General features: G+C 39.9%; 2 protein-coding genes across 3 annotated transcripts in view; one reads left to right on the top strand and one right to left on the bottom strand.

The window, feature by feature from the left end:
- LOC117515306 (sorting and assembly machinery component 50 homolog A) overlaps positions 1–6,183 on the bottom strand; it is a 31,890-nt gene extending 25,707 nt beyond the window's left edge. For both annotated transcript variants that reach the window (XM_034175800.1, XM_034175801.1), the window contains exons 1-5: positions 6,022–6,183; positions 2,396–2,506; positions 2,092–2,193; positions 1,925–2,012; positions 1,319–1,425 (exon numbers count right to left, since the gene is read on the bottom strand). In XM_034175800.1, the coding sequence (XP_034031691.1) occupies positions 1,319–1,425; positions 1,925–2,012; positions 2,092–2,193; positions 2,396–2,506; positions 6,022–6,042 (429 nt within the window). In that variant the 5' untranslated portion in view covers positions 6,043–6,183. The remainder of the gene's footprint in view (positions 1–1,318; positions 1,426–1,924; positions 2,013–2,091; positions 2,194–2,395; positions 2,507–6,021) is intronic.
- A 6,567-nt stretch (positions 6,184–12,750) lies between these two features.
- ticrr (TopBP1-interacting, checkpoint, and replication regulator) overlaps positions 12,751–14,050 on the top strand; it is a 78,673-nt gene continuing 77,373 nt past the window's right edge. The window contains 1 exon segment of the mRNA XM_034175799.1: positions 12,751–13,778. Coding sequence (XP_034031690.1) covers positions 13,107–13,778 — 672 coding nt within the window. The 5' untranslated portion in view covers positions 12,751–13,106.

Here is a 14,050-nt window from a genome sequence, read left to right as displayed (position 1 = left end):
TCAGAAATGTGTTTAAAAAATTAATTCATTAATGATAATGAGATTCTGCACCTAAAAAGGAGTCAGTGAAATTAAACAGAATACAAAGAGAACTATGATTTTCATTATTAATTAATTAATCAAGGATCAGCTCCTGCCTTTGGCCTTTCAGCATTGACCATTGATCCTGGTTCCTTTGCTACTGATAAAGGAACAGATCCTGCCTTTGATCTTTGAGCAGTGATCATTGATCCTGTTTCCTTTGATTCTGATAAAGGAACAGATCCTGCCTTTGATCTTTGAGCATTCATCATTTATCATGATTCCTACATGCCCTTCTGTCTGTCTGTTACTGGATATTAGGCAACTACATGCTTGTTGCTGGATTACACGCAGGTATGGGTTATGAATGAGTTAAGGTAACTATTGATTAACAAAGCATCTGTAACTCAATGACATTTCTGAATATTTGCAGGTGAGTACATACAGTAACAATGTGACTTGAGAGCATGTGTAACTGAGTGACACAGGAACTAACAGCCTTATGGTAACCATAACTGAGTAACCGCAACTGGTTAACCGAGAGGTCACGACATTAACTGGGTAACTGTAACTGAATAACTTACAGGTAACAGCAACTTAAAAACTAAGGTTATTATAAAACGTAGCTTACATCACTTTCTTAGTGAAAGCAACTGATGGGTTGTGGGTAATCAAGTAAGTTGACAGTAACTAAATCAGAACATTTGTTCAACAAGCTCCTGGATAATGCCTTTAAAATGGACTGTGGTCTTTTTTCAAATCAATCATTGGTGCACCTGGAAAGTATTCAAAGCGCTTCACGTTTTCCAAATTTTGTTATGTTACAGCCTTATTTCACAATGGAGTAAATTCATTTCCGCCCCCCCCCCCTCAACATTCTACCCATAATACCCCATAATGACAAAGTGAAAAAAATTTTTTGGGAGATTTTTGCAAATTTATTAAAAAATAGAAAAACTAAGAAATCAAATGTACATGCGCCTATGCGCTGCCTTGCTGAGGTTACCACTGACTAGACCAGGCTGAGGGGACGTCAACATAACAGTTATCTTCGAAAAATGTGGATATCCATTCCAACCACCCAGGCAGACCACATTTCCAAATGTGGTCTGCCTGGGTGGTTGCCAGTTTTCTAAACTGACCTAAGTGCTAAGGAAATAAATATCAGCAAACCACAGACAACAGCACAAAGTGTATGACTGCCCATATCCTCCTGTGTCCTGGTAGTCAGGAGGATATAAAATTCTGACTGAGACAGAAGCTATCTGTAGCCAGAAGGTGGAGGGTAACACCTCACCATGCTTCCTTCATTGTTTCCAACCATGGTGTTGTAGCTGCCCGTTAGCCATCTCAGCTCTATAACCTCAAAGGTCACATCCAAACCATTAGGAAGAGCGTCCTCCCCTAAGAAAATACAATATCAATTATTTATAGTTAAGTACCCTGAAGCTGATGTTTCCTGTGAAAGTATCCATTAAAGGCTATACAATGGCAGGAATATAATCGTATTATTCAGGATCAAGTGATTAGTAACAAGGGTGTAATTAACATGATTTAGATTCACATGATTCACTGTTCACAACAGAAAATGTAATATTTTTATTTATAGAAGGCTATCTGCAGCAACAACAGGACATCATGGTACAAAGTACGACAATAAAAAAGCATAACAATATGGACCAGGAAGCTAAGAAAGCATCAATGGAGGAAGTGCATTTAAATAAGATTTTGACCACAAATAAATAGATGACAACTCAACAATACAATGTGAGTGATGCATGCAATGTACCACACAGGTAAAAAAATATTGTGGCTGTATAAAGCCGTAAGACTTGTACCATGTTGACATGTAACGTTAGCAGAGTGTACTGATGCACTCCCACCATGCAGGCTTTGACAATACCTCGTGACGTATCGATAACTACTTCAACTTTTCTGAAGATGCCAAGGCGCAGCAGCTTCTGTCGGGCATCATGGGACTTTTTCATCACCTGAAATTATACAGCAAGTCATTTAATTGCATTAAATACAATAACTGCATGTCACTTTGGTATAAAAAAAATCTATTACATCAATTAAATTTTTTGCCCGGAAAACCTCTGCAATTTCATAAGTCAACAAGTCCTCCTTGGTTCTTCCAAGCCCATCTATGTGTACTCGCTGAACTATCACCTGAAAAAAACAGCAACAACAGGAATAATATGTATTCCATCAAATAACATAGTGCAGGTACAATCAAAAATATAACCTGTAAAATGTGAATGAGGTAAATCCCTTCATCCTATACTGATACTGCACAAACGCATCGTGGACACAGTCAACCAAATCTAGTAAATCTTTTGTAATAATTAATTGTCAAAATTTCAAAACTCACATCCTTGTTTTCAAGAACTTCTTGCTTTGGTTCTTGCTCAACCTCTGGGGCCTCAATATCATCGGCTTGAACCCCGAGCTCAGGCCCTTGCATGGGCAAAGGGTCGAGGCTCTGCAACAAACGACACATGGAATCTGTGGTTTGTTTTTAGATTAGATTAGATTAGGATGGATGGATGGATGGATGGATGGATGGATGGATGGATGGATGGATAGATGGATAGATGGATAGATGGATAGATGGATAGATAGATAGATAGATAGATAGATAGATAGATAGATAGATAGATAGATAGATAGATAGATAGATAGATAGACAGACAGACAGACAGACAGACAGACAGAGACAGACAGACAGACAGACAGACAGACAGATAGATAGACAGATAGATAGACAGATAGATAGATAGAGTGTTTGAATTTGCAGCAGAAATGTTATCAAATTAAACTTGCATTGCTGGAGGTTATATTTGTGTTTTCTACATTTGCTAGCACTCTCTTAATTTAGAAGTGCAGCAGCTTCTCTCGGCCACCGTAAATATTATATAAGAATTACATTCATGCAGCACGGTGCCTTAGTGGTTAGCACTGTTGCCTCACATCAAGAAGGTCATGGGATCGATTGCCACCCCTCATCTCGTCTCGTGTGCGTTCCCAGGTCTGCTACCCTACCAATTTGAGGGGGGAGCAGCACATTAGTATTTTAGATTTTCCTCGATCTGTGTAAGAGCTTTTGCAGTTTCTCTTAGTTTGGTTGTAGCTTCTTCAAAGATATCCTCAGTTGTTACTTTCGGGTACTCTTGCCTATTGATTTGCTGGCATTCTTCTAGTATATGTTTTTGGGTTTGTCCCAGCAGAAGACTGCCCCTCCCTGAGCCTGGTTCTGCTGGTGGTTTCTTCCTGTTAAAAGGGAGTTTTTCCTTCCCAAAGGGAGTTTTTTCCTTTTTTCCTGTCGCCAAGTGCTTGCTCACAGGGGGTCGTTTTGACCGTTGGGGTTTTTCTGTAATTATTGTATGGCTTTTGCCTTACAATATAAAGCGCCTTGGGGCAACTGTTTGTTATGATGTGGCACTATATAAATAAAATTGATTTGATTTGGGTTTCCTCCTCAGCATTACAGTACCTACAGGATACATTGGCATATTTATTCCTATAGTTGCATTTTACTGCCAGCATTCTTGTTCTTGCCATCATGATGCTGTGTGCTTCCATCCTGTTTAGTTTGTCCAGGTAGGGTTTCCTTTTTCCTATTTCCAACGTTTTTACGTTTTCAATGTAGTGTTTTACCTTTGATTTGATCTCTCCTTATTCTTTGATATTCTTCATTAGCTGTTCACCTATTTTCCTTTTTATATCTCCTTTGCTTGTTTGATCCGTTATTTGCAGTTTTTCCCTAATCTTGTTGACTTCCCTTTTCCATGGTTTACTGTTGTTGTTGATTATGCTTTTCATTAGGTCTGATCCTACTGTATTTATCCTATTTTGGAAGTTGACCTTGTATTTTTGTATTATATGGTCTATATCCCAGAGCTTTGTTTCCACATACATGATTTCTCTCTGTGTTGTTGTTAGTATTATTACGAGCCGTTTTAATATATTGTCCAAGATTTGGTTCCTCATTTTTCCCTCCTTTTTTGTTGTTGCCACTGATTCTCCTGCGTACACAATTATTGAGATTACGCATGATTCCACTAGTGCCAGATAACTCTCATTTCTATTCCTTTTAGATCCGGGCTTCCTGCTATTTGTAGGATGGTTTGTAAGGCTCCTTTCTTTTTTGCTTCTTCTATTTGGTCGGTTTGGTTGTTGTTATTGTTGATTATTTTCTCTAGGTATTTGTAATTTACACATTTTTCCAGTTTCTTGGGTCCTATGTAGACATTTGTATCATCTTGTGGTTTCCCTATTGTCATAACTTTGCTTTTTTCTTCCCCAAATTCTATGTGGTACTTATTTGCTAGATCGTTTGTTATGTTTAGCATTGTTTGCATTTCCTTGGCCGTCTCTGATATGAGGGCTATGTCGTCCATCCATAGTAGGCATCCTATTGTTTCTCCTGTACCTGTCTCTATTCCAAGGTTGTTATTCAGGATCTCTTTGCCTATTTCATCTATTAGTAGTGCGTACATTATGACTGACAAAACTCCTCCTTGTCTGATGCTGTCTTTGATCTGTATTTGTCTTGTAAGTCCATATCTGGTCATTATTGAGGCTTTCAGGTTTTTGTTGAGCTCCTTTATTTTTAGCCATATTTTATCTCTTAGTCAGTTTTTGTAGAGAGTGTACATCAGGGCATCTGCCCAGGCTTTATCATATGCTTTGGTCACATCCAGGAACGTTATGTATCTTGTTTTTTTGTTGTCAATCAGGTGGTTTAATAGTAAAATGTGGTCTGCAGTTCTATGTTTTCCTTACCACCTCCCTGTAGTTCACTGATTTGTATCAGGGGTTTTATTCTATGGTGTAGGAGTCTTTCATAAAATTTTCCTATGTTGCTGCTGAGGGTAATTCCCCTTTCGTTGGCACATTTGCTTTTTTTTCCTTTACCTTTGTATATGCTTATAATGTGGCCGTTCCTCCATTCATCTGGGATTTTGTTTGTATGTTCCATTTGGTTAAGCATTGTACAGTATATTTTCATAGTGTCATTTGTTGCATTTATGAATATTTCGTTTGGTATGTTGTCTGGTCCCACTGCCTTTTTCCGTTTTAGTTTCCTCTTTACCCGCAGCATCTCTTCGAGGTCTATTTTTGGTATGTATTGCGGTCTTAGTTGGTTTGTAATTCTCTCAACCTCTGCTGATATTCTATTGGTCCACGCCTCACACTCCGGTTTACCTTCTCTTGCTCGGTATAGGTCCTCATAATAGTTTGCTATGTGGGATTTGGTTTCTTCCTCATTAGTGATTTCTCTGTTGTCCTCTGTGATGTAGCTGTATTCTGCCTGTCCCTTCTTGTCTAACGTTTTCCTCATTTTCCATATCTCGTTTCTTGGGTCTCTACTGGTAATAATTTTGTTCAGGTTCTCTTGAACTTCTCTTTTAGATTTCTCGTCCATTGCCTTTCTTAGTTTCCTTTGTGCTTCGTAGTAGCTCTCTAATGCTTTTTCTCCTCTTTGCAGGCCTTTTGCAAACTTTTCCTTTTCTCTCTCACTTCCTCCCGCAGGCCTTTTTTTTTCCGGGTCTTTTCTCCTTTTTTGTTGGTTTATGCTTATTGTTCTTTGTCCTATCGTAGCCTGTAGCCTGTCTGTGTAGAGTTTGCATGTTCTCCCCGTCTTTGCGTGGGTTTCCACCGCGCTCCGGTTTCCTCCCACATTTAAAGACATGCAGGTTGGGTGAATTGGAAACTTTGTAACTGTCCAGGTCTCCCTTGCAAAGAGGTCACGCATTTGTCCACTAGATGTCACTGTAGCGAAATGGTAGCACTGTGAGCTTGATCACAGACCTTTTTAGTTTATGTTAATATATTTGTTTAGAGAGAAATCTAGATTTTAATAATTGCACTGACATTCTATAAACAGTTTATTCTCCAGATTAGCCAGTGATGTGTGTGTTTTAGCTGATGGATGTGGGCCTGCAGCGCACAAGTCAAACTTGGAACTAGGCGGTTCTTGGTTCGGTTTCTTACCCGGGCATGAACCGTTCCCATGCTGAGCTATGTGAGCCGCTGTCCTGAAAAATAAAACAAGACAAAATTTCTGTGCGAAAATATGACTTAACCTACAACTAAGCGGAACGAACACGATGACACTCCGGCTAAAGACGGCGCCATGTCAGTTTATGGCCACGCCCCCGTCCCGACGCGTTCAACAACTCTACGGTGAAAAAGTATGCTTTAAAAGGTTTTGTTTGTTTACTGTCGGATTTGTATTTGTGAAAGTGTTTGTTATCACGGATACTGTAGTACAGCTACACGATGGCGTCATCACACGACGAAGCACGTCGTTTAGCAACCTTTAGCAATAAATTCGTTTACAGATTCTTTTAGCAACTTTTAGCAATAAACTACCGTGCCCGATTTGCAGCGATGTGGTACGGCAACACCACTTGGTCAAACAACGTTGGTGTTTGTCGTCGCTCGACTTACGTCACTCTTTCCTGAATAAAAGATTTAATTTGTTCCCTTAAGGATTTTGGATTTATTGGACGGATATTTTCATCCGTGGTCAACCATGACTGACGGACGCCGAATATTCATTTGTGCATATTCATGAATGGTTATTTATTGTATTTTTGATCTGTATGTAAATAGTTACTATTAAATTATTATTGTTTGGTGTTTGGTCCCTTAGCACGTGTTTTTGTAAATGCGTGTTTAAAAACTAACTTGTATAAAATGTATTTTAATACATTTTGTATCTGTTTTATCCTAATCATAAAATAGACATGTCTTCTTTTAAAGGAGGAATTTCTTCGTCACACAGTTTGATAGTTAATTAGTTCATATTTGATATAGAACTGCTTTGGCTTCAAAGTAAACGCTCATGAGTGCTGGTATTTCTGTTGAACTCAAGAATAGCTGCATTTACATGGATAGTGATGTTCAGTTATTAACCTGATTAAGATCACCGGCATGGAAGATAAGATTAGACAGAACTTTATTGATCCGTTGGGAAACTCCCTCAGGGAAGCTGAAGTTCCAGCAGCATTGTATAGCAGCACACAGGGTAAGAAGCACACAGAGTATCAGAAGTGGAAGTAAAAAAAAAAGTTTACAAATATAAATATTAATACACAAATATAAATTCCAGACATCCTGATCGCTATAGTGGTTTACCGGCTACTGCTCTTCCTCTTCTTCCCGTCCTCTGTCTTCCTCTTCCTCCTCCTTCCCCTGAGTGAGAAGTTGTACAGTCTGATGGCCTGAGGGTCAAAGGAGTTTTCAGTCTGTCTGGAAGCAGTGATTTCTGGTTACCTGAACCTGAATAAAATCAGAATTGGAGTAAGCAATAATCTAACCAAGCTATCTGGTGTATTACAATTTTAATCAGACTACTGGAGTGCACTGTTGACACGAAAACACCTAAATCAGACTTTGATGTCCCACTGGAGTTTTTACAGCATTTTGCAACATGTCAGACATGTGACATGTGTGTCAGATTATGCTCCATAACATGCAAACAGGAATATGAATGGAATATTCTGTGAACAACAATTAAGTCAAAAATCAGATTACTGCTGTCCATGTCAAAGTAGAAGCCAAAGTAAATGTGAGGATCATTGCTTCATTTATTTACTTATTATTTTCCACATCATTGCAACTTTTTGTGATTTGGGGTTGTAAACATAGTCATGGGAAAAGTTGTTTTGTTGCCAGTGGCGGTGCCAAGGGGGGGCTTGGGGGGGCTTAAGCCCCCCAATAATGAGCCAAGCCCCCCTTCAGCCCCCCAATAATTCTGTCAATAATGTGAATAGCGACTGACATATTTGTGGATCTCAACTGCAGTTTTGTGCTGAGAATGTCTCAGTATTGTGTAACTGAGCAAAGTGATGAATGTGTGTGTTCGGTGATCCACAAATGCTGAATCACACTTCAAAAACAGAATTTTCAGTTTTGCAAATAAACATTTATTTGTAAAAACCCACACACAAGTTACAAATCAGAAATTTGTGTTTGTGGATCACAAAGCACGTGTACAAATCAAAGGATATTTGTAAATCACCTTCTGTGCATTTGCAAGTATTAATGAGACAAATTTAATTCCATACTCCAAAAATTTAGGTTTCCTAAATATTTATTAAAGCCGCTCTTAAAACTTCACTTATCTTTATAATTTTATTACTGGCAAATTTTAGAATGGATTTAGATGAGACATACTTATCTCACAGGAATATATCACAATTATCTGGGCGCTACTTTTTGCGCAGGAATTCATCAAGCATGTCGGCCGCAGCCGCGCACTAACACAGACTATACAGAAGCTGTATATCGTTGTTCCGCCAAAACCTTGGTGTTAAATTGACAATAAATCTTTGATATAGACGATTTGTGTAAGGTTGATTCCATGGATTGTCTTGAGCACCATTTCAATGAATTCAGTTTGTATACGTATGTCCAAGTTTACTGAACTTGCAATCATTCTAAGTGATGTGTGTGTGCACTGATACCACATTTTAGAGGAGCATGGGTGACTAAAATATATACCTTGGTATTTATAAAGCAATTTACTATATATTTTTCATTTTGACGACTTTTTGTGGAGCCCCTCCAACTTTTACCCCAGCCCTCCCCCCTCAGCCCCCCCCAACAAAAATTTCCTGGCGCCGCCACTCTTTGTTGCTTTGCTGTGAATCTATGCAGACAATACTTAAACCAGCTGAATTTTTAAAAAGATACAGTGGTGGTCCGGTCCATACTGAGATATAAGTAATTACCCCTGTTCTCCAGGATTCCCTTAAAAAGAAGATGTGAACAGTTTGCCAAACGGCACAAGGGAGACTCCAGCCTAGCTTTGATCTGTTGTGTTGTATGAAAATCTAGATTTGATTTTTCAGCATGCTGCAAACATTCTGTCACTGCCCAAATACTTATGGATCTGCCTGTAATGTGACCTGGTGACAACTGGAATCCAAATGTTGTGTCCCCTGATTAACACTCACCCATCTTCAACCGATTACTCCAATTATAGTGCAGCAGATAAGCTTAATGATTGTGCATTTTGCAACTCAAGTATGAAATTTGGCACACATATTCTAAATTAACTCATACTTATTTTCAGATGTGGAGGTATCCTGGAGCTGACCTCTCATGACCTACAGGGGTCAATGAAGAATTACACAGGGGTCAAAATTTTAAAATGTTCCAAATGTGCCAAATTTAGTGCTTTAGCCACAAAATGAACAATTGTTATGGAAATTTTGGCTAAGCTGCACCACTATTAAGGGTCATGAGGGCAAGAGCCTATCCCAGCACTGATAGGGTGTGAGGCGAGTACACCCTGGACAGGAAGTCTGTCTGTCGCAGGGCCACATATAGATAAACACATTCACATCCGCACACACACACACCTATGGACAATTTTTTAAAGTTTCCAATTCATCTCACCTGCATATCTTTGGATGTGGGAGGAAGCAGCAAACACAGGGAGAACATGCAAACTCCATGCATAAAGGCCACAGGTGGGAATCGATCCCATGACCTTCTTGCTGTGAGGTAACAGTACTAACCACTAATCCACCGTACTGCCCTCCTGAATAACACTTCATCTTCATTCATAGTGTAATTGATACTAAGTTTTGATTGTACTTTTGCTAATAAATGTTCATTTTAACTTCAATTACTGCAGCTGGAATCAACCAGTGGTCCCCCAATAGAAGGGGGAAAAAAAAAAATCACTACTTCGATGTGTGATGTCTCCAACATTAACACTGCTTTTAATTATTGTTGATGTCATTAGGCAGCTGATCGATTGTTCATCTGACAGAAAACTTTCCACTTTCATTAAATGAGAAGCTCAAACAATGTAGCATTTATCAGGAAAAGTGCACATTTATCAAGTGAAAAACTTTTCAATAGCCACTGAACCTTCACCGAACCCTGTGAATTTATCCAAACAAGAATAAAGTTTACAAATCTTAAAATATTAGACACTGCAGGCTGCAGAGGAGCAGAGAGGAAGAGAAACAAGCAGTTTGTTCTGTAGATCATAGTCTGTTCTAAGAAGCAGTTCAATGTGCGCAGAACATCAGTCCTCAGTTGAGTGCTTTCATTTCTTCTTTTAATTGACTGGCGCTGCTCGTCTGCCCCCTGTAGGTGAGGAGGTGGATGGGAAGTCTTTTGGGGAGCACTGAGTGAGGAGGAGGTCACTGCTTTGATCACTAACTTCCATTTTCTCTGAGGAAAACCAGCCCAGAACATGATCCACCACTGCTGGCCTGCTGATTCCAACCCGGAGCCTGGGCCTGTGAGGGGATCACACGTTACAATCCTGCTGCATACATTCACATCATCCACCTACAGTCAATTCTTCTCATTTATTAGTTTGTACAAAATAAAGGCGTAGGACTGTAGATCTCTCCAGACATGTTCAATTGGATTCAGTTCTGGGCATTCACAAAGTTGTCCTGAAACCACTCCGTTGATATCTTGGTTGTGTGCTTAGGGTCATTGCCCTGCTGGTCAAGAGCACTCTGGAGCAGGTTTTCATCCAGGATGTCTCTGTACATTGCTGTATTCATCTTTCCCTCAATCCTGACTGGTCTGTCAGATCCTGCCGCTGAAGAACATCCCCACAGCATGATGCTGCCACCACCACCAAAAAAAACAGTACATAACAACAACATCTGGGTTCCTTTCTGTCATCCTGCCAATGAAGCCTTTGGTGCGCCTAACCATGGCTGTGGCTCCATCAGTGCAAACACGTGCAGTTTTCCCATGTAAAGGCACCTTGACACTTGCACAAATTTGATCCCTGCACTGGCACACAATCTTGCGTGGCAATGAGTAAACACGTCGTAAACCATTTTAACCTGTGCACGGCTGCGTGTCAATAGTCAAGAGCACTGTGGATCAGGTTTTCATCCAGGATGTTGTCACCACCACGCTTCACTGCAGGGATGGTGCCTGGTCTCCTCCAAACATGATACCTGGCATTCACACCAAAGAGTTCAATCTTTGTCTCATCAGACCAGAGAATTTAGTTTCTCATGGTCTGAGAGCCTTTCAGGTGCCTTTTGGCCATAATGACAATGTGAAGAAGTTTTTTTTTTTCTTTTTTTTTTTTTTTGAGATGTTTGCAAATTTATCAAAAATAAAAAACAACTAAGAAATCATTCTCAATACTTTTTTGATACACATTTGGCAGCAATTACAGCCTCGGGTCTTCTTGAGTATGATGCCACTGTTTTGGCTGACCTAGGAACTCACAGATAGGACCAAGGGCACAATTTAGAACTAGAAATTGGGGGGGGGGGGACAAAGAAGCCCATAGGCCAGGGGTCTGGGGGCCGCTTTAGACCCCCATAAGCCAACGGTTTCTAGATAAGCTCAGATGCATTCTGAGCATCCAGAGCAGTAATTTTAATGTTTTGAGAAGACCATAAAGTGGACACCATTTGACTTGTGCAATTTGAAACTGTGGATATAAGTACTTTATTCTGAAAATAGCCAGCATTGATTTTATTAACATCCTGGTGTAAATAAGGTATCACCACATGTGTAGAACTCAAAAAGAATGATAGGTTGAGTTTTCATTAAAAAAACAACTGCAATGTGGTAAAATGTATTCATAAATATGAAAGAACAGGCTCTTAATAATTATTAACTATCGCATACTGTTTTTGCATAAGTTTGAAAAAACAACAGATCATAAGTTTAGGATAAATTACTTATAATGAATTTAATTTTCGAAGTGGCACTAATGACAACACTCATACTGAACATAATTTTGCTTGCATAGACTGATTTTGGAGATCAAGCAATAATTGCAGATGGGCTTTCTGAGGTCCCAGATAGCTTTTCCGATTTCCTTTTCTAACTTTCCAAATTTAGTAAATTAGCATACGGTCCACTGATACTTATGTGTAGACACTAGTGCCTAGAGGCAACTATTTTTGGTTTCAAATCTGGGCAAATGCAGTCCCAGAAAATTCCGAATGTGACAAACAAGAAACAGATGTTGCAAACTTGCAGAAACAAAGATACTATTCTGACATGGTTTGCACATAAGACTGGTATAGCATGTTTCAAGTACACACATATATGTCAGGAGGTGGGGGGGAGCATACCATATTCTGCCCCCCCGGTTGAAAAGGTGGGGGGGGACATATCCCCCCTGTCCCCCACCAAACTACACCCATGGATAGGACCGAAAATGCAAACACAACCTGAAGACAGAGAACGGTTCTTACAGTTTATTTTGGTGAGATATAGGCAGGCTGGATAGTAACAGCTAAGCAAGGCAGGTAGAGGAGTCGAATATGAGTGTAGCAAACTGGCAGCTGAAGGCTGAAGCAAGGCAGATGGCAACTATGATTCTGGTGGGTCAGGTGTGGAGGATCTGAGTCACAGAGAAAACACCAAAAAATACAAACCATGACAAGGAACCACACAAGGAAAGGGAAAGGCAAGCCTAAACCTTAACACTATCCCCAGTGACGCACAAGCGGACTGAGAGTTTTGACTAAATCCGCTTTCTTCAACAAAGGCCCCAGCAAACTCAGAATACAACTTTTTTTTTTTAACGAATTTTGCTCCAAGTATGATTGACGTTGCACTTACCCAATCATAAGTTGTCGCAGGCTTTGCATCCAATCACCAGCTAGTTGATGCTTCTATCGGCCCAATGAAATCATCGATTTTTACAGTGTGCTTCCAATCACAGAGAAGGGGCGGAACTTTAATTCAGGAGCGCGAACGGTTAATGGAAGAAGGCTGCACCAAAATGGCGAGAGAATCATTTTTCCACCTTCAAAGTTGTAATTGTAATATATTTTAAATACATTAAGAGCGTTAATTTTGGTAGATGCTAGGTACTTAACATACAAAAGTCGTTAAAGCTGAGTTGACAATTATTGTTCAGTGTTTGCTGACATTGTTTACGCTAACTTGCTAATGTGTTAGCTAAGAGACATGACGCTAGTTAGTAACTTTGTTTTGAATTTGTGTTCAAGCGCTCGTAAACAGTGCTGCGGATCAGTGAAGCTTGAAATGCGAGATCGAATATCAGATGAACCTGTTTTCGTGGCTTGTTAAATTTCAAACGTCTGACCATTATGACTGTGCACAACTTAGTTTTCGTCATCGATGTGGATTATGGTGATCAGAATTCAGACAGTCATTTGGATGTGAAAAGTCACTTTGTAAAACGAGGAATCCTCAGAATTCTGCTGCACTTCGCCTACCAGTATGGATTTGAGAAAGTGCGCTGGGGTTATAAATTTTTTCGGTCTAAAAGGACTGGCCAGTGTGCTGGCATTAAGTCAAGGGGATCTGACTTCAAGGAGCTGCAGCATAAAACATTTGAGGACTTTGAGTTGGAGTTTGAATCCAAGTTTGATGGTAAGGACGAGCCATATCCTTCTCAGCAGATCCAGAAGTCCAGTCAGTCTGTTCAAAATGCAATCAAAGAAACCCTTTTGGACTTCCAGTGGGACAGACCAGACATGACCTCTCCCACCAAACTGTCACTGAGGCCTCGGAAGAGCAATCGAGCTGGAAATGTTCCTATTTCACAGGAGGACGAGCCTTTGGGTAGCTGTCGAAACATGCTGTTTATTGTCTCTGACTGTCCACGGTCCAGGACACAGCTAATGGACTACCTTTCTTTGAGAAACCAGGACATGCCAGTAGATGTTTCAGAACACATTGTGTCCAGAGGACTTAAGGAATTGTTGGTCCAACAACAGGTTGTGTTGCACTGGATTGACAGTTGTTCACATGTCGAGGTGAGTTTAGGAGAGCATCACCACAGAACCTGAGGCCAAGACATAAATGTAAGCACAAAACATAACATATGTGAAAATTACATCAAAATGTCTGATTCATTTAGTCTGTGGGAAATCAGTTGAATTTACATATTCCACAATGGCAGTGGCTAACCGTAGCCGTATTCGTATAGTGAACTTCTGTTGGTGCGTAGCATCTTTGTTGTTGGTTAGTATAGGTCATGTGATCATGAGGCTACTGGTACATGAATTTTCTATTGATGCATTGATTC

This window comes from Thalassophryne amazonica, chromosome 8 (genome assembly GCF_902500255.1).
Source record: "Thalassophryne amazonica chromosome 8, fThaAma1.1, whole genome shotgun sequence".
Lineage (NCBI taxonomy): Eukaryota > Metazoa > Chordata > Actinopteri > Batrachoidiformes > Batrachoididae > Thalassophryne > Thalassophryne amazonica.
Note: the sequence above shows the minus strand (reverse complement) of the source record. Positions and strands in the feature narration are given on the sequence as shown.